We start from the raw sequence: 25006 nt of genomic DNA, 5'->3' as shown, positions 1-25006 counted from the left end.
AAAAAGGCAAATGGTCATAAATTATTTGCCATCATCATCATGTTGTTCTTCATCTTGGCTTTACGAGAAAAAAACTGGCGATATATTTCATGATTCAATGTGTCGAAATTGTGTTTCGAATTTTCATTCTCTAATGGCGTGAAACATTGAAATAAAAAAAATGTGGAAGAAAAAAACTTCGTGTTTTTTTCTCAATGATTAATCATCATCTTTATTTTATTCTTATTCACCAATGATGATGTTTGATGAAACAAAAAAGAAGAAGAAATTTATGTATGAAAAAAATGAATTGAATTTCAATTTTAACAAGTAAGCAAATATATTTTTCATTTTTTTCCATATTCTACATTTTTACAAGACAAAAAAAATATTCATTTCAAATTCAATGACAAAATGAAAAAAAATGCTTCTTCTTTCAATGATTTATGACTTGATTTATGATTTCATCCTGGTTAGTTTTTTTTTGGAAAAGATTCGCTGTACTGATTTCTCTTAGACGATTATCCTCATCATCATCATCATGACCAACGGTACGGTGCATGAAAACACACAGTGACAACAACAGTAAAAAAAAGAAAGAAAAACGATGGCTTCATATTAAATGATGATAATTCATTCAATCATTATTGTGTAAGAAGAAAACAAAAAGTGTGATTCATTTTTTTTTATCATACATTGGACTCATTTCAGGGAATACAAATGGGATAAATAATTCAAGTCACTATGTGTTTCACACATATCTGTGTGTGTGTGTTTGTCAGACACACACACACAAATAGATCAAAAGAAAACAACTTAAAATTCGTTCAGGTTTAGATTTCCATCCACATAGTTTTGTTTCTAACAGAGTAACAGTAGCATAAATTTTTTTTTTGTATGTTATGATTTATATAATGATAAAATAATCATGTCAACTTTAAAGATATGAATTATATATGAATTATGGCTTTAACAATTATTAGAAATGATGATGATGATGGTGATTTGACACTCTAATATTTTATCCCCTATTTTTCTGTACGGTTATATTTGTTATTATGGTGTGAAACTATATCATCATAAACAATTAAATAAAACTTTTTTTTTGTTCCAGTAAAAAACAAATTATCAGTTCAATATTGTCAATGTAATTGTCGAGAATTTATTGAATAGATGTGAATCGGTAAACAATAAATATGTCTATAATGAACATGGTTACAAATCGATGAAATTCTTTTCGATTAGAAACGTTAGAAAGTTTTTCAGATTGGATGATCTATTTGTTTGGGAAAAAACAAACATTATCTGAGCATAACTAATCGTGGCCGCGCATACACACACACACACATACACTAAAATAAGAAATTATTCAAGTCTTGGTTGAATTAAGAAAAAATTTTATATTTTGTAACGTGCTAATACACCAAAAAATAAATTCATACCATACCATATATAAATACATACAGGTCAATTAGCACCGATTCATCTTCATTCATCATTCGACGAACTGACACTTACTGACAGCCAGGACAGGCAAAAAAGGATAGGCAATATTCATTCAGGTTGTACAATGGTTATTTTGGCTTGTTGTCGAAATTCTGTTACACACACACACACACATACACATACATTGGCCACCAACCAAATTGTAGATACTTTGTCTCAGAGTCAAAACAACGTGAAGAACAGAAAAAGTAAAGAAAAATAGTCAAAGAGAAAGAGCCACAAAACGAAAAAAAAATACTCTGGTTCTTCTAGTTTGGGTTGGTTGGACCAAATGATAAAATAAATTAAACCAACTCTGAAAGGGAGGGAGAAAATAAAATAGCGCAAAATATAATGTATACAAACACACACACACACAGACATATCCGAGTGATTGATGATCCAATCATTCTTCTTCATCATCATCAAAATCGTTTAGTTAAGTTTCATTTCTGGTTACTGTTGCTTGATTATATTCGGTGTGGCCATGCTATGGTGTAATGGTGATGGTGTCTCATTCATTTTAGTTGTTGTTATATCATTTTTTTTTTTGATGACTAGAAGGCCAGAGAGATGGATTGATGATGGATGGATGAATAATCATTCATCGTTCATCATATATGAAGAATTTTTCTATACCACCAATGTTGACATTTTCAGTCAAAATTGATCCATAGATTTATTTTTGTTCATAACATTTTTTCTTCCATTGATGACATCAGGTGCAAATAAATATGCACACCAAGTCATTATTTAATTTTCATTTAAAAAAAATTAACAATCAATGAGCAAAGAAAATTAATTAAGAAAAATTGTTGCACAGTTCAAAGTGTTTTACATGTTTCTTTTGTATAAACATAAATTTCACCGAATTTATCTTTTGGTGCTATATTTGAAAAAGTTTGGTTAGTCAATTGGTTAGTTTTAAGGTTGGTCATTGTTTTCGCTCTAAATGTGATTCTAACTAGAAAAAAATGAATCAAAATTAATGTGCTCATAACACACACACAAACACACGCACATTGCATGAAAAAAAAGAAGAAATTTTATTTATTTTATTGTGAATTGAATTTTTTACTTTCAACAACAACAATCAAAACTCCTCGTGTGTTAGCAAAAGAGATTTATAGTCCATCAGTAATGAAAAAAAAAACTTTTCTTTGAAAAGGATTCAAGCTTTAAGTTGAAAAAAAGTTTACGAATTCCAGTATTTATGTACGTATCGGGGAATATGATCAAAAAAAAAAATCGATCTTAAAAAATGATCGAAATACAGTTATAATACTCGACTATACGACGACAACAACGGCGATAATGTATAATCCAAGATAATTCATCATTTTCTTGGTTGAAACTTTTTTTTTCGAGTTTTTTTCCAGTTTAACCGTATATATAAAAATACGTCATAAGTATAAAAATAATTAATGGGGTAAATGGATGATGACGGGCCATACAAAACAATGTACAGAAATACAGTACCAAAAGACATGACTAGGATAAGGAAGGAATGACGTGCCAAAAATTCTCGGACAAAAACCAATTCATCATCATTCGACGTATGGTGGTGGTAGTGGTGGTCGTTTATTTTCTTCATGCTTGTTTGTTATTGTTCATGGGGTGTTCTAAAACTTTGAATTAATTCTTGTCCTTGGATCTTTATTGATGATGGCGGTTGTTGTTGTTGTTGCTATTCAATGTATCGTCATCATCATCATTATCCCCACAAATCGTCGTTTGTTCTGGTTTGTTCATCATCATCATTCAAAATGGGCGTCCGCCACACTCACACACACACACACATACATTCCTCATTCAGTGTGGACCATTAGTGGAAGACTAGAAAACCAGAAAAAACGCGAATGATGACAGATTGAAATGGGGCGTGAAAAAAATGTGGATCAAACAGAAAATACTGGCACCAAAAAAAAAAAAAAAAAAAATGAAAAAGACAGATTCACATCCATTTATTTTCCTGATCGGTTTTTTTCCTCTTTTCTTCTTTTTTGTTATTATTATTATTTTTGTATGGCCCACAAAAAAAATATTTGCAAATAACGGTGGTTTATTATAATTTATAAGCTTCAACAATGACGTCCAAACCTGGCCTTACTCCTCTTGTTTTTTTTTATATATTATGTACCCTACATCGCCATATTTCAATAGCATCAAACAATCTGTGTAGAAGGTATCAGATCTTATAACGACATGTAATGCGGTTAATAATGGAACATTTACATTGTGACGTTTGTCATCATTTTGAATTGGCTGAAACGAATATCTTTTTTCCTTTTATATATTTTTCATACATATATAAATGAAGGCATTTTGGTGGTTGCCTTATATTTTTTTGACTTAGAAATACATAGTGAAGAAAATGGTTGAATAATAAATCAAAAAGCAAATTAATACACACACACACATACATACGTAGTCATAGAATGAGAAAAACAGATGAACGAAAAGAAATAAAAAGAAAAAGAAGAAAACGAATTTTAATGTGTACTTGACAGCGACCAGAATATATATCATTGTGCCAACATTGTTCTAGATCCATTCATCATTCGATATTTCATTCTCTCTCTCTCCCTGGGTCTCTTTCTCATTTTTATTTCTATTCAAACCATAATAATGATGATGATGATGTATAGCAAGCTTCTTGTATGCAATGATAGAATTTGCCAATTTTCTACGTGGTATGTATATGTGTTGACGATAGCAAAAAGACCACCATAATTCTAATTATATTTTGTCATCATCATCATCATCATCATCATAATATTGTAATGGAGCAAAAAAAATGTGGCAAATACATATATATATAGTAGCCATAGACCACATATAAATTGAATTTTGTTTTTTTTTTACTATATCCATTTTGCTTTTCATGTTGCACATATTAGTTTATCGTTTTGTTGACGTATAACACGTCATAAATCACAACTGAATGAACAAAAAAAAAAGAAAAGAAAAAACATTACCGGATAAGAATTCATCAACAAATAGCTAATATTATCAGTTTAGAAAAAAAACTCCGAATGTAAGCGTTTTTGTTTATCAAAATCATCATCTTCATCATCGTCGTTTTTGAATTATTTTGTTATATCAGCAACACACATACACACAGTAGAAGCCAAGAATTTTTCATTCAAAATTCAAATGTGTGTGTTCATATCTGTATCTCATTGACAGATTGTTGAATTCAAATCTTCATCATTTAAACCTGTAAGAAAATGTTTTTGTGTGGATTAGACAGAATTGTTTGAAAAGAATTTTTTATTTCTTCTTTTTTTTCTTCATTCTTCATTGCTATAGTAGTGTGCTTAATAACATGTATTCGGAAGCTCTTGAAAAGAGTATGTATGTGTGTGTATTGCTTGTGTATTAAGTAATTAAGACATCAATCAAATGCCTGTTGATGGGTTTTTCTTTTTTTTTCTTTTTCTCCCTGCTATTCATCTTTTTGTGGGTATTGCTTGTTGCTCATAAGATTTTAATACACACACACACAACACTTACAAAGCAAAGACTTGGTTGTTGATGAATAAATGACTGACATAGTGAATGACAAGATGAAAGGATATATATAATATAATGTAAGGCAATGTAGTTGTTGTTATTATTATTGTTGTTGTTGTTTTGTTGAACTGATGTTGAACGGATGGATGGATAGATGAATGAATAAATGAATGAATGAATGAATGACAGTTATCGCAATTTGACATCACAAAAAAAACTCGATTCTTTTTATAAGAATTCACTCAGTAGAATCAAATTGTTTCTGTTCTTTTTGGTTATATTCATGTTTCATTCAATGATATTTCTTTAGAACAGAAAATCGAATCAGTTACAATGATAAGTGAATGAATGAATGAATGAATGAACAAAAAAAAAATTCTTTGTCAACAATAGTGAATAAATAAATGAATAAAATGTCACCAATGTTTTCAATATTGTCATCATCATCATCATCAAATAAAATTTGACACGGCTTGTCAATCTTTATATTCATTCATTAAGGTTCTTCATTCCTTTCTCCTTCATCATGATGATGATGATGATGATGATAATATGTATTGCACACCGGAATTCATCTATTCTTCTCAATGTTTTTTTTTTTTGATTCGTCGTCAACATAATATGGAAAATCATCATCAACATCAACATCATCGTTCATCCAGAAAAAAAAATCTTTCAAAAGCTTGATATCATCTGTCTTGTGTCATTCTTCAATTTGATTTGTAAGTTGAATAGAGAAAAGAGATCATGAAGATGATGATGAAGAAACAAAAAAAATCGAAGAAACATGGCCGTAATTTGATATTTTTTTTTCTCTCTCTCTCACTCTCTTTCGTTCCTTTATATTTCACCGAAATCAGTCTTTTATTTCGGCATTTTTTTTCTCATTCATTCTTCATTTTATCATTACCATTAAGACATGAATGGAATTATCAAAAAAAAAAAAAAAAAAAAAAAAAAAAAAAAACAGTGGTGGAAACCACGAAAAAAAACGATCGTTGATAGTTATTCAGACAAAGATTGTGTGTGTGTGTATCAAATTCAGAATTTAAAGTGTGCAAAAAAAGATTTTTTTCTAAAGATAAAGCACATATAAATTCGGAAAAAAAGAAGCCGCAAACAAAAAACAGTTATATTGAACTCACTAGCTTGTTTCAGTTTTTTGTTGTTGTTGTTGAAAAAATGATTGAAAATTGTGACATTTTTGTTCGTTCATTTTTCATGTTTGAAAATATTTAATATATGGAAATAATGTTGCCAACAAATTAGCTATATTTAACATATGAATAAATGAATGCAATGCAACAATAAAAATAAAATATATGAATACCAAACAACAACAACAACAACAACGACGACGACGAGCAGAGACATTTTTTTTACAGAAAACATGAAAGATAGAAACCAGGCATATGGAAATCACTTGTTTTTTTTATTTATTTTTTTCTTCTTCTCCACATCAATGAATTAGATACACACAAGAGTGAAAGATTGAGTTAGCAAGCATGTTGAAACACAAATCATTTAATTCTCTCTCTCCATATCCACATAAATAAAAAAAAATTCCTTCAACAATCCATAAATCATTCTTTCATCATTTTTTTTGCTATTCATAGTGATTCTAGTCTAACATCAAGATCGGTTTGGATCAGTTTTAGTATTCAAAAATAAAAAAAAACTGAGATAGAAATAAATAGAAAATCATCATAACAAACAAATACAACAAGAATGACAAGAATTTATTTATTTCATTTATTTTAGTCAATTATTTATATTTATTGCTAATAAATGATTTGTTTGATAAAACTAAAAATAAAAAAAAATAAATAAATAAATGTCATGTTGTTTATCGATGCCAAGAATGAAAAGGCTTCCAAGTTCAAACACTCATCAACATCATTATTATTTAAATCAAAACAATTGTTGTTTGTGTTGTCTTGTTTTTTTTCCATCATTATCATCATGATCATTATCAAATTTACACATTTCTATAAACAAAATTCTATTCAAATGATTAAATTCTATTTTCATATTTTTTTTCATATGATTATGACAAAAATAATCCTCAAATTATCATGAAAATGATGTCAATAATGTCAACCATCATTTTTACACACCGACACACTTGCCAAATTTGGCCCATTTGAAATGATGATGAGCCAAAAACAAATGTCAAACGGAAGATATGTTTGTCATTTATAAATTTTTTTTTCATCATTGTTTTTCACGCTTTATTTTATCGTCATTTTGTTCCGATAATTAATAATTAGTAAGAGAATATATAATATTGTATTACACAGAAATTTTTTCTCCATTGTGAGTGACATTACATGACATTCATTCTGAAACACTAGAAAAATGCCAGAAAAAAAAATAATAGTGATAATAATTAAAAAGACACAGAGAAAAAAAAACAAAGAGACGAAATATTTTACAAATTGAAAATAATGAGAAAAAAAATCAGGCTTTTACAATCATCATCAATGATCAATTAATCAATCCAAAAACTATAAGATCAATATGGCGAGAGAATACAAACAATTAGAAAGGCAATTAATGTTGTATTGTTGGTGTGTTTGTGTGTGTGTGTGTGTGTGCATTTTATGGTGGTACCGGTGGTCCAATACGACCGGCAAGAAAATTTGGTGGCGCTATAAATGGATAATAAAAATTTGATGGAGATGGTGATGGTAAACCAGCAGCAGCAGCCGCTGCAGCTGCTGCTGCGGCCGTAAATGGTGATGGTGTCGTTCCTGTTAAATGTGGATGTTGATGAGGATTATGATGGCCATATGGTCCAAGACCAACGCCATTCGTCGTAGTACCGTTTAGGCCAAATAATGATGCTGCCGATGTTGGTGCCACTGTGAGAGGGAGTGCCGATGCTGATGAAACATTGGTTGTACCTGAAGCTGATGATGTAGTAACTGTATTATTACCATTCGATAAATTCATTGATTTTGAATAAGGATGATAACGATGATTACTATGATGATGATGAGATGATGGTGATGGACTGGCCGTAGATGATGATGATCCATTAATTGAAGCTGTTCCTGCACGACTACCAGCCGATGGTGATGGTGTTCCGGTTATCGATGGTGAATGTTGCTGTTGATTGTTTATTGATGGTGACGATGAACTTGGATTACGACTATTATTAGCCGATGAGGATGTATCATTCAAATTATTTGTTGCCGTTGATGATGTGTGCGTTTTTAGATGTTGTAATAATTCTTCACTATTATTGAAACGTTTTCCGCAATGATGATTATCACCAATTATCCAATTGCACACATTTCCTGCTGTGGCGGTTGGTGCTGCTGAAGCGGCTAAAGCTGCAGCAGCCATCATACGTTGATGATGTTGTTGTAATGCGGCTGCAGCAGCCAATGATGATGCATAGGCATTACTTGCCGCTGCTGCTGCCGATGGTGATTGCAGAACACCGTATCCGGTGCCTAAAGCGGCAAATGAATTTCCATATACAGCAGCTAACGTAGCCAAATAACGTTGATGTTCACATTGATTACAACCATTTGGACATGTTGCAGGTGTACATGGTGTGTTTGATGATGATTGAGTTGAATTATTTCCAACCGCTGATGATGTGCCATTTGATGCAACGGCTTGTGAAGAAGAATGGCCATTGGTGTCAACCCTATGGTTTGTACCGGTAGCAGCAGCCGATGGAGGTGTTGTTGATGTCGAAGATGCAGAAGATGATGCTAAGGCCACCAATGCTAATGGATGATGTTGACTATTATGTTGAAGTGGACCACATTGTCCAGCACAATAAGGATCACGACAATGTGGATTTGAAACAGCACCGGTAGCGGGCATCATTCCTTTAACTCGTTGTGAATAATTATAAGCTGCTAAAGCAGCAGCAGCCGTCGCTGGTGGTGTTGGTGGATATATCGATGGATAGGCACCGGTTTTATCCAATGCTATTGGTGGTGGCATTAATGATGGATATGGTGAGCCAGGTGTCGTTGTTGGGCAACAATTTGGTGCTAAAAATCCATAAGCTTTATAGAATGCAGCCAATGAATCTTTATGCATATCGGGTAGACCTAAACTAGTATAACTGAGCGGTTGTGCCGATGATGTTGATGACGAAGTTTTATTATTATTTTCCGACGATGGTGATGGCACTTTATTATTATTTGAAGAATTTGGCGTTAATGATTTCAATGGTGATGATGTTGATTTATCTCGTTCATTTGTTAATTTTCTATGATGATGATGATTAGTTTCATAAGGCTTGAAATTGAGCTTTGAATGATGATGATGATTATTATTATTATTATTGTGATGATGATTATGATGATGAGAACTAGAATCTAGAAAATAATCATTTGATGATGATGTGGATTTTGTTTTTGGTGTCGTTCGTCGATTATTATTATTCATTGTTACATTAGAATCATTATTCGAGAAAGAACCATTCGATGATGTTGATGATGATGATGATCCGGATGAATTATTTGTCGAACCATTCAATGATTTTAGATTAGGACTATCAACACCAATGCTTGAACAGGTTTTAGCTAATAATGCCAATGGACTTTTATTTGCGTCCAACTGTGAAATAAATCAAATGAAAAAGAAGAAAAAAAAGAAATTAGTCAAGCCATATTCAAATATGCATAGCTGTCATTCAAAATATATACGGTAAAAAAAACGGTAAGGCATTTGTATCTATTATTTAACAATTTTATCATTCTAATATGATTTTTTGTTGTTGTTGTTGTTAGAATGAAATTTGATCCAGTAATAAATTTCGGCCAATTTTTCGCGAAAACGAACACACACATACATACAAAAGACAAGGCGACTTCTGGAATTCGTATAACGTCATTGTGAATAGATTTTTTTTATTTTTTACTGCTTTGTATATGTATGTGTGTGTCACAAATGTTTGGACCTTAATAAATTTCTTCATTTTTTTTTGCAGCATTGATATCATTTATATATTCGATGGCCAAAGAAACCGATCAGTCATTTCCAAGTGACTAACCAACAATAACAACATGCTATACACGCACATGTTTTATATATCTAATGGATCGGTACGTCAGATACAGAATTGAATATATATACCAATGCAGGAAAAAAAATACACGAACAATCAATATATCAATTCATTTTATTTGGCCTTCTTATACATTAAATGGTGTCAAATATCCAACACACTATTGAGAGAGGGGGTAATGTAATGTATTGAAATGATGAAAATAATAAATAAAACCCGACTCAAATTGCCATGGACAGGCGAGAAAAAAAAGAAGAAAAATTACTTGCAAAGAAAAAATGGTAAGCCAGTTACGATTACGACGATGATTATGATGATGATGATGACGACAAAAACGATTACCGAAAAGAGATTTAGCCCGAGAGTGAGGGAGGAGAGCGAGAGAGAGAAAAAAGCCAATCCAACCCAAACAATTGAATGGACCAAACATCAAATGACCGGTCAGGCAAACAAATATACGGAAGATATATCTAGTCAAGGGTCAAGTCAATCACTCATATCTTTGCATATAAGACCTTGCAATACACCCTCTATTGATTCACTTATAAACAATCTCAATCATTCATTCTCATGGGGACCAAATATATATACTATTGCTTATTTCGATAATGGATGAACCAAATGATTGTATATAGATAGCCCGTAATTTGGATAAGTGAAAGAAGAAAAAAAAATATCAACAATAATCACCGCCAACATGTGGTTCAAATACACATACATATCTAATCAACAACACCATTGATCATCATGAATGACATGACAAAAAAAAACATTCCAATTGATCAAACATAAAAATTCATTGAACAAAACCAATAGAATAAAAGAAAAAGGGTATAATGTTAACGACAAGGATCAACAATCAATTTGCGATGAATGGAAATAAAATATAAAAAAAATTGGTAAAAAAAAAGAAAACCAGACAACAAATCTTATAAACAGCTATATATCATTCATTATGGACGATAAATTACATGTTACACACACACACACACAAAAAAACACAAAAGCACAGCATGGGCCATTCCGATTCAATTCAATTCATTTTAACATGTGTTCCACAGTGGAGAGGAAAAAAGAAAAGAAATTTTTTTTTTAATTTTCAAAACTAACAATGAAAAAAAAATCCAATAATGATCTACATTCGTGCGTGTGTTATAATACACTAAATCACCATCATAATACACAACGGAGACATATCAAACATATCAATCAACGGTGGGAGAAAAGAGAGAGAGAGAGAGAGAAAAAAAAAACGGATAAGACACGTGATCGTAATCGTGATTTAATGTTTGATTCGTGTTGTATTTGTGTATATGTTATTATATGATCTTCATCACTATTATTATCATCATAAATAAAATGAATAAGAAATTTGTTGCAAACATTAGGATATACCGATTGATGATGCCACAGCAGTAATCATCGATCATAGAAATCATTAAGTTAACCGTATTACAGTAGATGCTCGACTTGCGAACATTCAACTTACGAACATTCTTCTGGAATGCAATTGTTCGTAAGTAGAGTAACTACTGTATACCACCACATAAGCCAAAAGAATTTTTTCTTCAAAAAAAAACCTGGAAAATAATTTTCTTTTTTTTTGATGAAGTAAGCCAAAAATTTTAAACTATCTCTCTCTCTCTCTAACTTTTAATATAAATACATTTCGTATGATCATATATGTTTGCTGTGTTGTTGTTGTTTTTTTTGTAAAAAAAGAAATTTTACAATCCAAAATGAAAATGAAACGAAAATAAAATAAGGGCCAAAAAAAAGAAAATAAATTTTTTTTTCTGTACAGCTTTGACAACAACAACAACAACAATTTTATAACTTTTGGTAATCATCATCATCATCATCATAATCATTTAGATTCTTTTTTCCTATTCGGTTGGGTGTTATGGCCAACAACAACAACAACAACAACATGGTCTATGTGAACAGTGAAAAAAAAAATAAAAATAAAAAAAAATTATGGATAAAAGTGTAGTAAACTTTAACTACTTTTTAGGGTTCATATATCGTTACATACATACACACACACACAATGTACATTGATAATTTATTATGGCTAATATTAATTTATTTATTTATTTTTATGGCTTCAATAAATAATCCTATAGTAAAGCTATATAAAAATAATATAGCTTTTCCCCCTCTCCTCATTGCCCATCATCATCATCATCAACCATCACACATAAACTCCCCTTCCTCTTTTATTTTTTTCCCCACCTATGGATAGTAAAAACACATAGCCAAGTTATAGAATGGTTCCAAATGATGATAATAATAATAACAACAACGAAAGCGACAACATTAAAAACTCTTGGTCATCATCATCATCAATGGATTCAAAATTATAACATGATTAAAGAGAAAAGGAACAAAAAAAATGGTAAATGGTGTGCATGTGTTTCGGTTATATAATCATCAAACATAATCGTTGTTGGCTATATATATACACTATCAATGGTGTAATAAAAAATGATACTCCAAATAATAAAAAAAAACTAACACATGATACATAAGTATTCTTGAATTTTAGAATCAAGTTCTAAAATAAAATTATTATCATCATCATTCTTTTTTCTTTTTTCTGTTGAACCATGAATTTGAATGAATAAACTGAGATAGAGCAAAGATGTGTATGTGTGTGTGTGTGTGATAAAAAAAAATAATAATTTTATTTTTCAATAAAATGTAAAAGTAATAAAAAACATCAAAAAATAATGAAATTTATTAGTGTTTTACACACACATACACAACTCTATGAATGAATGTTAGTTTAGTTTTAAAAATTTTAATTGTTTAATTTCTTTGAAAATTGACATCAGTAAAAAAAAGGGAATGTTGTCAATCATTTTTGAATGGAAAAATTCTATTAATCCTAAGATAAATTCAACATAAATCAAACACACTAAAGTTCCATGAAACGAAGCGAAAAAAAATAAAAAATAAGCCAAGTTAATAAGTTTTTTATAAGATAAGACTGGGCGAGAGTGTAAAAAATAAGATAAGGACCAAGAAATTTAGGATCGACATGTCCATACAAACAAACAAAGGCACACACACACATGCACAGGAAACACAAATAAATTTCATGAAAAAAAAATGACAAGATCGTGATCTAGTACCTAGTGAGACTCTATTCTATTGTCCATGCACAATTTAGACTATAACCTCAAGTAATAAAATGAGAAAAAACACGCGTTAAAAAAGTAAAATTTATGAGAATCTCACCTCAAACACATACACACACACACATCAATAAAGGATTAAAGATTTCACAGACAAATATTCAAAACATACAAATACACAACACGATAATAAAAATACAATGGTGGTGGTGGTGGTGGTGGTGGGTAGACATAATAAAATATGGGTTCCTTTCGCAACATACAAAACCAAAAAAAAACGAACCAAATAATGATGATGATTAAATGAATGGTCTTGTATATATATATGTGAAACAACTAAACAACAACAGCAATAATAATAAAAAATCAACCAAAGACTCTAACAAAAAAAAAATAAAATAAATGATGGGTGTTTTGGTACCAATAAATTATTACTATTATTGCAGGTAAATAATTTGTGTGTGTGTGTGTGTGTGTCAGATTTAGCCACACAGACACACAATACATACCTGTTTGATTTGACTTGTTTGTGTGTGCTTATATATTATAAAATATTACCCGTCTAATTTTTTTTTTCACAAACAAACACACACCATAACCGGCCTTCGACAAATAATAACATGATTATTAGGAGAGAGAAAAAAAATTTACACACACACACACAGAGACCCAGACAAGCAGACATGGGGGGTCACAGGTCATAAGCACATAAATCATTTAAAGATTATTCTATATGTCCATTATCATTATTATTATTATTATTATATATCAATGATTATGGAAAACTAGATCAATTCAACACTATCAATATATTATTATGATCATCATCATCATCACAGATCGTTAATTTTTTTAGCTATCAAAATGTGATACAGCGCTGCTACCAATATGAGAATAATAATCATCATCATCATCATTTGATGTTAATTATAAATCTGGTGTACACTTTTGTGTTTTATTACAAAAAAAAATTATAATCATAAACAAAAACAAAAACAAAAAACACAAATAAACCTCATATATACAAACTTTCACAAACATAGAAAGAGAGATAAAAAAAAAGAAATGATTTATATATCAATAATGTGATTACCATATAATAATAATCATAACCTTATTATCATTATTATATGTGTGGATAAGAACTTCGACAACGATAACTGGCAACAAATCTAATCTATTAATCCATTCAATATATATAGATTTTAGCTTCTTGAAAAAAAAACTCTCAATCAGTTACAATTATTAGCCATAGCAAATAATAATAATGTTGATAAAGTGGAAAACAGAACTCTAATTCATCAACATGTAGTTTCTTTTTCGCAAAAAAAAATATCGTAATAAATTTTCATTTGTGACACACATTCTTGTTCTTTGTGTGTGATGATGATGATAATGATGATGAAAAAGAAATTCGTTTTTTATGATGATGAGCATTTTATTATTATCGCCATCATCAAGCAATCACCAGATATTATTACCATCCAAGTCTATCATTATTTTAGTCATTTTTTTCAAAAAAATTCTGTTTTTCACTTGTGTTTATTATATTAACATTTATTATTATTGATGTGATTTATAACTTTCATCGTCATAATTTTTCTGGTATTTTTTTTTCTCTTCTTAAATTCTTATTACCCATTGGCATTTTGATGATAGTTTTTTTTTGTTGTTGTTGTTGTCGTAAAAATTTTCGTTTTTTATTATTTTTTTTGTTGTTGTTGTTCACTTGCCTTGAATATATAACCTTATGATTTTTTTTTTATTAGCATTTTATTTCAAGTCAAACGATGTTTTGATGATCGTGTGTGTGTGTGTGGAAGATACCTATCATATTAAACAAGAAAAAAATGATGATAATCATCATGATCATGATCGTCATAATTTTGACATTTTTATGACAAGACAACAACACAACATACAAACACACACAATGATGATGATATAGGTTTCATTTTATGGATCATATCATCAACAAATAACCTCAGGTTTTTTTTTCTTTGCTTGTATGAGAGTTATGATTATGAGATATGTGTTGGTTCCGTGATAATGATCATAAAAATATTTCAATCATTCATTCATTTATATAGTTCTATAAATAGATAAAACAGATGTAGATTTTAATGGTTTGTTAGCATCACCAGTAAATAAATACATATATGTCATTTGTGAATTTTATTTCAAGAAAAAAAAATACAGAAAATCATTTTAGCCTTTGATATGAAAATTTTTTTTTTCTATGGCTAGTGGCCATTGGCTACCTGATTGAAGGATTGACAACAGATTGTTTGTTAGGTGATAATGAATTCAGATGGAAAAAAGTGAAAGTATTATTATAAATGATTGCTTGTTAGCTTTGAACATTAAAAAAAAAACAGAAAATGACAATGATAATGAATTGTTATACGAAGGAGAAAAAAATATTATCATCCAAAATTGATTAAGAAAAAAAAAATCAATGAGATGAGAAAAAAAAGTTGTTAAACCAATCAATGTGAACAATAAGGTGAAAATAGATAAATAAATCCAACACAAATCTATTCAATTATCGTTTATATCTTACTTTTTTTTGGTAAGACAGAAAGAGAAGAGATCATAAATCAATCAACAAATTATTATTATCATCACATTTCTTTTTTGATCATTTGGAAAAAAAATCATGTTTGTGTGTCTATATTCGAAACAAAACATGAACGCACGCACAACATAAAATGGATTTAGATAAATCCACTTTATAACCTGGAGAAAGAAAAAAAAACAACTTGTCAGTTACCTTATCTTGTGTTTTTTGTTTCATCATATATCTTCTGCCATCACCATTCGAATGTTGAAATATAAAAAAAACTACGAGAAAAAAATATAAATGTTGATGATCATTGTTTGTGTGTATTTTTCTTATAGGAAAGATTTTTTTACATATTTTTTTCTTAAAGCTCAACTTGACATCCAATAAAGTAAATCCGAATTGAATTGAATCGATAGATAGATAGAAAAGGAAAAATATGAATTAAAGCCATAGAGATATGAGCTTCAGGGCATCAAGGTGTCAAATGTATGTACAACATATAGAAAAAAAAATTGATTGAAAATGATCATCATCATCAACATAATGAAAATTTCAAATAACTAGAAAAATTATATCTGGATAGATTGAATAAATCAAACTGTGAAAAAAATATCATGTTTTCCCATTCACACACACACACACACACACACACACACACACACACGCACATACTTTGTCGATAAAATCATCATAATTCCGATATTATATGGAAAAAAAGACTATGACACATTTTAATAAATGACAGGCCACAAATGTAATAAATAATATATATACATTTTTATTATCACTGGCGATTACCTGAGCAATTAATCAAATTTATCATTATATCTATGTGTTGCATGTACAATGTGTATACTGTGAATTTCAATCAAAAAAATCAATAAGAAAAATTATCACAAAAATTAAAAATAATCAATAAATTAATAAATGAATGAATGAATGATCAATAACAAAAGAAAAAAATAAAAGACAACCATTTGGCTAATCATATTTCAATGGCAGGTTAATCATATTCAAATAATTTGAATGACATCATTATCGTTTGAGAGGAAAAAATAATAATTTGTTGATTATTTTTTGTCCTCTCTCTCTCTCTTTTTACATGTTTTTTTCCACAATCAATCATTGTCATCAATCAAAAACTACACCAATCAATTTTATTCATTTATGATAATTGGGTGTTTGCCAATAACAATGATTTAAAAGTTGATAATCATAATGAGAAATACATTACATTCAAACATGTATTTTAAATTGAATTTTTGTTTTTTTTCATTTTCGATTAATAATAAAAATCGATTATTTTAAATGTAATGAATATGATAATGATGATTGTGTTTATTTCAATTCCTAAGAGTTTGATCCACACACACAAAATACACCTATTTGATTTTCTTGATGATTGCAAATATAATGATCAATTGAAAAACATTCACCACATTACATTAACACCACTTTTGATTAAATAATAATAATAAATGATGACCAAAAAAAAAAAAAAAAAAAAAAAAAAAAAACGAACGTCAACAATTATGATGATCATTTTTCATTTCGAATGTAATTTTATTTACTCAGAAAATGAATGAACATCATCATCATTATTTTTAATGATGTAAAAGACATTTTTTTGTTGTTTTCTTTCTTTTTTTTGTTTGTTTGTTTGTTGTCATTTCGTATATGAAAATGAAAAAAAAGAAATAAAATTTGAAACAACCAATCATAACAAATTGATGTGTCTTTCTGTCTATCATCATCATCATCATCATCATCATCATTATCCACAGCAATTAATGATGATGAATAAATGGGTAATGGCAACATTTTCAAAGAAAAAGACACCAAAACAAAACAAACCAAAAAAAAAAAAAAAATACATGTTTGGGCGGCTACAAACCTTTTGAGTTTAATATATTATCATTATAATCCAATCATCATTAATAATCGACAATGAAAACAACAACAAAAAACAAAAAAAAAACAGAAAAAAATTCATGTTTTAAATATGGCGCCTTGCTTGTGCAACTACCTTTACATATATAAAAAATAACACCCAATTTTCACTGGTTATTATTATTATTTTCAGATGGCAACAAAAAAAAAAATGAATCTTGATGAATAAAAGAATAACCAAAAAGCCAAACATGATAATCATCATCATCATCATTAAATGTAAAGAGAATTGAAGAATTTTATCATTATTATCATATTCATCAAATTGGTAATCATTAACGATGTTGATGTTAATAGTAGCTGTCCCTTCATTATCGGTACCCAAACCAAACCATTTTCATCATGATCATTTGTTATCATCACGTGAAAAATTATATGAAATCATTATCATACACACACACACACACAGTGAAAATCGATCTTGGAAAAGATGAATTATCCAGCGTGTGTATGTTTTTTTTTGTGTGTCAATGACAGACACACCTTTTTTCCATTCTTCTTTCACTATCTAACCACATACATAAGCTATGCCAAGAGGCAGAGCAAGAAAAAAAAATTTATATAACAAATGATCGTTTGTGATTGTAATCGATATTTAATCGATTTGTATTTATTTTCATTCACATCTGTCTGTATATATTTTCTCTATATATGATTATCATTAAGCATGAATCGTGCGTTTTTTTTGTGTGTGTGTGTGAAACATTCCCTAAAAAAAAATAATAAATGATCATGATAATGATCAAAAAAAAAAAAAAAAAAATTATGATGATTGATTGATTAATCATGATCACAGGAATAGTGAGTGAAGAAAAAATGATTAAAACAAATTCAGTGAAAAAAAAATTCTATATATCTAAAGGCCAGGTATCCATCCAAATATAATTATTGATTAATCAATAATAAAATCAATTCTATCCACCACCACTCCTACACGCAATAATATATCGAACAATGAACAACAACTTTCACCTTTAAAAAAATTTTATTTATCTGAAAAAAAAGGAAATTAATGATTTGAATTTGTTTGTTGTTTGTTGGGTGCAATTTCACCATCATCATCATCATCGTATAACAGGAAAAAAACACAGCATTTAAATGCTACCTTTTTGAATTTGAACTCGAAATAATTATCATTATTATTGAGAAGAAAAATGAATCATGTTCTACGACGATAGGGCGAATACAATAATGAAAAGAAATTATTAATGATATATAGAACAAAAAAATGCCTTTGGTTAATTGATCACTAACAAAATCTATAACAACAAAGAAAAATGATTATGATGATGATGATTTAATGTTTGTTTGCACGTATTAGTGTGCGTGTGTGTGTGTGTGTTTTTTTTAAATAATTTTGATATAGAAAAAACAACAACAAGAAAATGATTAAATGATTACATGATAGATGAACAACATGAACGAACGTAAATTATATATATAGGAATTATTATTATATTCACGGACATCCATCACCCCCCATTCATTTATAACTAGACTAACATCATATATGTATACAATTAATAATAATGTCGATGTGATGTGATAATCATAATATAAACAATCATCCATCATACATTAAAAAAAACATCTATGAAAAAACATGTTTTGTTTCAGGAACAACAACAATATCTATTATCATTATTTAAATGGATGGATTTTTTTTTTGATGAATTACTTATGGAAATGACAAACGACATGCATACACACACACACCAGATATAATACATAGAGGATGTATATATTTATACAGACAAAACGATAATCGGAAAAAAAACATAGTTGGCAAAAAGAAAAAAACTTTTTTCCTTCAGAAAACACAATAAAATGACCAAATGGATGGACCACCAATCATCGATCATTTATCAACAGAAAAAAAATCCCAGTCAATTTTGATTTATTTCATTTTCAAATAAAAAAAATAATACTTCATTAACATAAAGCATGATCACAGATATGTATGTTATGGATATTTTCAGTTTGATCGTTATTATAAAAAAAATGAATTACAAATTTTGCCTTTTTTTCTACACGAAATACAAAATGTAATCCATCTTGTATGCAGACACACTTATACACATATAAATAAAGATTTGAGATCCCAATCATTCATATATATTCATTGTTGGAAATCTAATATGTCAGTGTGGTAAATTTTTTTTTTCGTTGTTGTTCTGGATCGATCCTGAACATCATACACCTATACTAAGCTAAAGTTGTTGTTACTATTATCAAGTTTAGATTTTTTTTTTTAAAAAAAAGGTCAGCACGATATCGACATTTGTTTTTGGAAAATTTTTATTTCAAAAAGATTAATCCTTATCGTTTGTGTGTGATAGACAAACAAAGGGCAACAGAATACATGACATGGAGATATGATATACACATGATTAGACATAAGATGATGCTGTTGATGATGATGAGAAATTTACATCTCAAGCAATCATCACTATGACGTGAAATTAAATGATAGTAAAAAAAAAAACATTGGAAAAAAATCGATTTTTCATTTGTTCAAATAATTTTTTCCACATTTATCCATGTGTATACAAAACAAATCTGAATAATGATTAACGAAACAGTCAACAAAACTATGGCGGTAGCCGAACGCGACATTGCAATCTAATCATTATTAATTCATCATTATCATACTTCATCATCATCATTATCGAGACTCGACAGGCAAGTTTATTCATTCATTAATTTTATTTTCATGTCCGAAAATGTATATGTAGACAGACAAATCAAATTGAATGTGATGTAATTCCAAGCAAAGCAAAACAAAAAAAAAAAAAAATGAAAACAGCGGCGACAAAACACATGCAGAGAAAGATCAAATGATAGAATCGAATGATGATGATGGTGATCAATATGAATGAATGAATACGATTAATGATGACAGGTCGGTCTGTCAAATATGGACATTTATACATACAAAACTTTAAATTAATGATTTGTTTCAATGTTTTTTCTGTTCTGATCGTTCAGAAACAATTTGCGTAAATAGGCAATATATACCACACACGTAAAGTAATATGTAATATATATACTATTGTCTCAATAGGAACTAAACAAAACAAACAAGCAAATCGCGATAATCGATTATGTTATCATAAAAACACAAAGAAAGAAAAAATTCCCGGATATTATCATCATATAACTTTTCAATAATAATGAAAATAATCGTCGTATCGATAAACGTAATGAACAAGATTGTTTTTTTTCGACTTTTTAACTGCAAAAAAAAAAATACTTTCAGCTGAACGTCCCAGAAACAATGCGTAGGAGGAACAAACGAAAAAAAAGACAAATGTTGTTGATGATGATGATGATTATCAAAAGGTAAAAATAAATGCTAATGTCACATAGAATCACACATCAACATCATTAGCTTGTTGCTTATGTTACACTATATTATGTATGTGATATAAAGATTGCTGCTATAAGCATAACATTCATCATTCATTCGATTCGAAATGGGAAAAGAATGATGAAAAAAAAATCTAATTTCAAATGCATAAGTGAATGAATGAAAATCTTTTCTAATTTGATTGATGACTTTTTTTTCGTAGAAAAAAATTCGATGGATAAAAATAATTTGACTTTGAATAAAATGAATGAGGGGGAGGAGATTATAGACATTCTTTTGCTGTTGTTTGTTATTGCCATCATCATTATTTGCCCCTTTATAAATTAAGCTTGCGTTCAAACAATAACATCAACAAAAAACTAATCCATCATAATCAACAACCCACCATCGCCACCAACGAATGAATAAGAAAAATAAAAACGAATTTGCCAGCATGTTCAATCAAATTGTTGTTATCTTTGGAACCGAAAAAAAAATTCATTCATCCATTTTCGGTTTGTTTTTACAATATTCAAAAAAAAAAAAAAAAAAAACAAGCCCACACCATACCACTGGAATTTTATTCATTGAAATAAACAATCGTATTGTAATGATGAAAGAAGCTCATCTTGAAGCGGTGGCATTTTGGGCGCGATGGCATTTGGCAAAGAGAGTGGGGGTGGGGTGAAAAAATCAAATAAAAACAACGACAATATAAATTGTGACAAACAAAATAACATCTGAATTGCGCTGTTAGTAAAGAGCGATTGGATGGATTGATTGATTGAATGAATAAATGTATGGATGGGTGGCATTATGAACCAGGCAACGGGAGGGCATATAGCTAGTGAGGAAAAATGATAATAGGGAAAAAATTCATGGTGTCAAATGATCGATGACCAAATGGATCGATCGATCAATCAATGATAATTCATGTTGTTGTTCAATTTAAAAGACTCATTCGATTCGAATTTCATTCATCGTTCAATGTTTTAAAGCTTTATAATTCTTCATCGATCGATCGATCGATCATCATCATCAGATGAATAAATGAATCAGAAAAAAAATAAATTATGAACAAAAGGCGAAAATCATTCATTTTTTTCGATTCAATGGCGAATCAATCGGATTCGATCAAATCAGGAAAACAAAAACGAATCAAAACTGTTGACGGTCAGTTGTGACGGTGGTGATGGCTTCTCTTGTTATTTGATAGATGTTTTGACCGTCAAAGAGTCAAATGATTATTATTATTATTATTGTATGAAAACAAAATATTGATTGACGATGTGTATTATTTGAAATGAATGATCGACATCTCCATCATCATTCCTTTCACCCACGCATCATAAGTATGTAATCTAAAATGATGATGATTGAATCCAATAAAAAGCGGCATAAACCATTGCCATCAATTCATTTTGTTTCACATTCATTTCATCCATATCCATCAATCCATCAAACGACAATCATCGATCATATCCAATGTACAAATGAAACAAACAAGTAGAAAATGATTGCATACAAAAAAACAAACAAGAATAATAAAAATGAAAAGATTGCAGGTCGAAGGGAGAAAGAAAAAAAGAAAGAAAGAAAAAGAGGATCTTCACCACCATCGAAATCATTATTTGCTATCATCACCATCAGTCCAAAAAAAAATATAAATATAAATATAAATCCCGTTCGTGTGTGTGAATGATTTGATGTAAATGATAATTGACGAGGCTGTCATCATCATCAACAACAATGATGATAATGATGATGATGATTCCCCTCTCTTTTTTTTCGTATAAAGTATTCACGACGTCATTTTGTTGCCTGTAAATGGTATCGTTTGTATGTTTGCATCTGTGTGTTCATGTTAAATATTCGCAACAACATTACCATTCAAATTCAATTCATTCGAAGAAATACCGCACTATGGTGATGATGATGATTTTTTTTCTTGTCACTCAGAAAAAAAAATTGATTGACACCATATCAAACGTCAATCAACTCGAACTCTCTATGAAAGGATAAATAAATGTGAAAGAGAAAAATTCACAACAATTTTGACACTTGGAAACATATGATATATTGATCAATCGATCAATCAATCAATCAATCAAATCAAATTGAAAAAAATACCAAACTATCAAAATGTCAGTTAGTCAGTCATCAAAACAGATAGAGGGAGAAAAAAAAGAATCGAATCGTTTATTGACAGTCGTTAATATTTTTCTTTTTGTCAAAAAAAAAAAAAATTCATTTATCAAACAATAGATAAATGAATTTGTTTTTGTTTTTTTTTTGATAGAATATGTCATTGATCATTAAATTTATTAGTGGACATTGATCATTTTTGAATGAATTATTTATATTGGTATAAAAAACAAGAAAATCCGGATAAATATAACAACAACAACAACAACAACAACAACAATATTCCTGTTGCATGCATAGTGATGATGGTGATGATAAATATTTATCGATTTTGAAAGGCGATAATATGATCAAAAACGACAATCGAATTAAAAAGCCGAAATAATACTAAATCAATTCAATGACCATAAAAATTCGTCACGAAATTGTCGGCGTGTCTTTGTCGCGCATATATATATAGAATCGAAAAAATATAAATCAAATTAAATAATCATCAAGAAGATGAAGAGACAGAACTAAATTATCATTGAAAGAAAAAAAAATCGACGTCGTCGCCGACAATTTTTTTTTGTTTGTAGATTATTTGATGACGAAAACCGATTACATGATGAATATCCGATTTTTTTTTCTCGCGTCTCCCATCTTGGAAAAACATTTATCATGGATGAAAAACAGGTTTTTCACATTGATCTATGACTTTTTCGTGATTTTTCCTTTTTCGTTCTTTCATTAGAAATCAATTCAGATGAACGGAATTCAAGAATCAAAAAACAACAAACTCAACAAAATGGCTTAATCGTTGAATAAACCTGCTGCTGCTGTCGAACATTATAAATCTTTTGGAAAAAAGCAATAAATTATTATTTTTTTGGAAAACATAAAAACAAAATGAAACTGTCAAATTCGAACAGGATACACAGAATGACCAAATCGATTTAGATTTTTTTTTGTTGTTGAAAAATATTGCCAGCAAAAGTAAAAGAAAAAAAAACTTACCGGACTTGAAACCGGTGGAAGATATTCCGGTCTGAGGTATTGATTGGCGGATGCCGTTGTTGTTGAGGTGAGCATATTAAATTTATTTATTATTATTGTCGATGTTGAATGAGAATTTGAATTTATCGATTTTACCGAATCGTTATTTTTCGTCGATTTGGATGATGTTTTTGTTGTTGTTGACGTTATTTCAGTATCACTATTTTGGCTGCTCGTACACATTGGCATACAGAGAAATAAGATTAGAAATTTTTCACATCAAAATGGATAACAAGAATGAGAATATTTTTGACGAAAATTCAATGAGAAAAAACAAAATATGTTGTTATTGTAACATTAGCATGACAAACATAGGCACACACACACACACTGCAAAAGCACAATGGAAGAATTTTTTTTTTCGTGAAACAGAAACGAATCCAGAATATTATGCCATTCAATAATTTTAAAGAAATTCAAACCAGAACAAAAATCAAACAAAAAACGATCAATGCAGCACGATGACTAAAATCCAAATAATAACGGTGTGTATGACGTGAAGAGAACGACGAATCAATGATCAATGGTCATGATATATTTTGGAAAGAAAAAGCTTGTTCCAATTCACATTCAACGTCGTTCGTCTGTATTGTCTGTTTTTATGCTAGCCGTATGTGTTTGTGAGTGACTCTGTATGTATAAATTGAATTCACATCGATCTTACTATGTAACAAGACCACTACTTTGAGGATTTTTTTGAAAAACTTCGCCATCTTTGAACGGTTTTTTAAAACTAATTTTATTTTTGAAAAAAATTTCATTTTTTTCCCACTCGAAAACCATTCTTATTGCCACTTGGAATC

At 29.3% G+C, this 25006-nt stretch overlaps 1 protein-coding gene across 1 annotated transcript; it reads right to left on the bottom strand.

The window, feature by feature from the left end:
- Positions 1–7183: 7183 nt before the first annotated feature.
- On the bottom strand, positions 7184–24729 carry LOC124493052 (uncharacterized). Its single transcript, XM_047056106.2, has 2 exons — positions 24165–24729; positions 7184–9567 (listed from the first exon to the last, which is right to left on the bottom strand). Exons 1-2 carry the CDS (start codon positions 24390–24392, stop codon positions 7582–7584), a joined length of 2214 nt encoding a protein of 737 aa, XP_046912062.2. The 5' UTR covers positions 24393–24729; the 3' UTR covers positions 7184–7581.
- Positions 24730–25006: the final 277 nt, after the last annotated feature.

The sequence above is a fragment of the Dermatophagoides farinae genome, chromosome 2 (genome assembly GCF_024713945.1).
Source record: "Dermatophagoides farinae isolate YC_2012a chromosome 2, ASM2471394v1, whole genome shotgun sequence".
NCBI classification, from domain to species: Eukaryota; Metazoa; Arthropoda; class Arachnida; order Sarcoptiformes; family Pyroglyphidae; genus Dermatophagoides; species Dermatophagoides farinae.
This window is presented reverse-complemented; position numbering and strand designations above follow the sequence as displayed.

What these genes read in the sequence shown, in the direction of transcription:
- LOC124493052 (XM_047056106.2), bottom strand. Translation starts at nt 24,392, where the DNA reads ATGCCAATGTGTACGAGCAGCCAAAATAGTGATACTGAAATAACGTCA. An exon ending in TTCCACCGGTTTCAAGTCCG is followed by an intron (nt 9,568 to 24,164) that starts GTAAGTTTTTTT and finishes TTTATTTCACAG; the next exon opens with TTGGACGCAAATAAAAGTCC.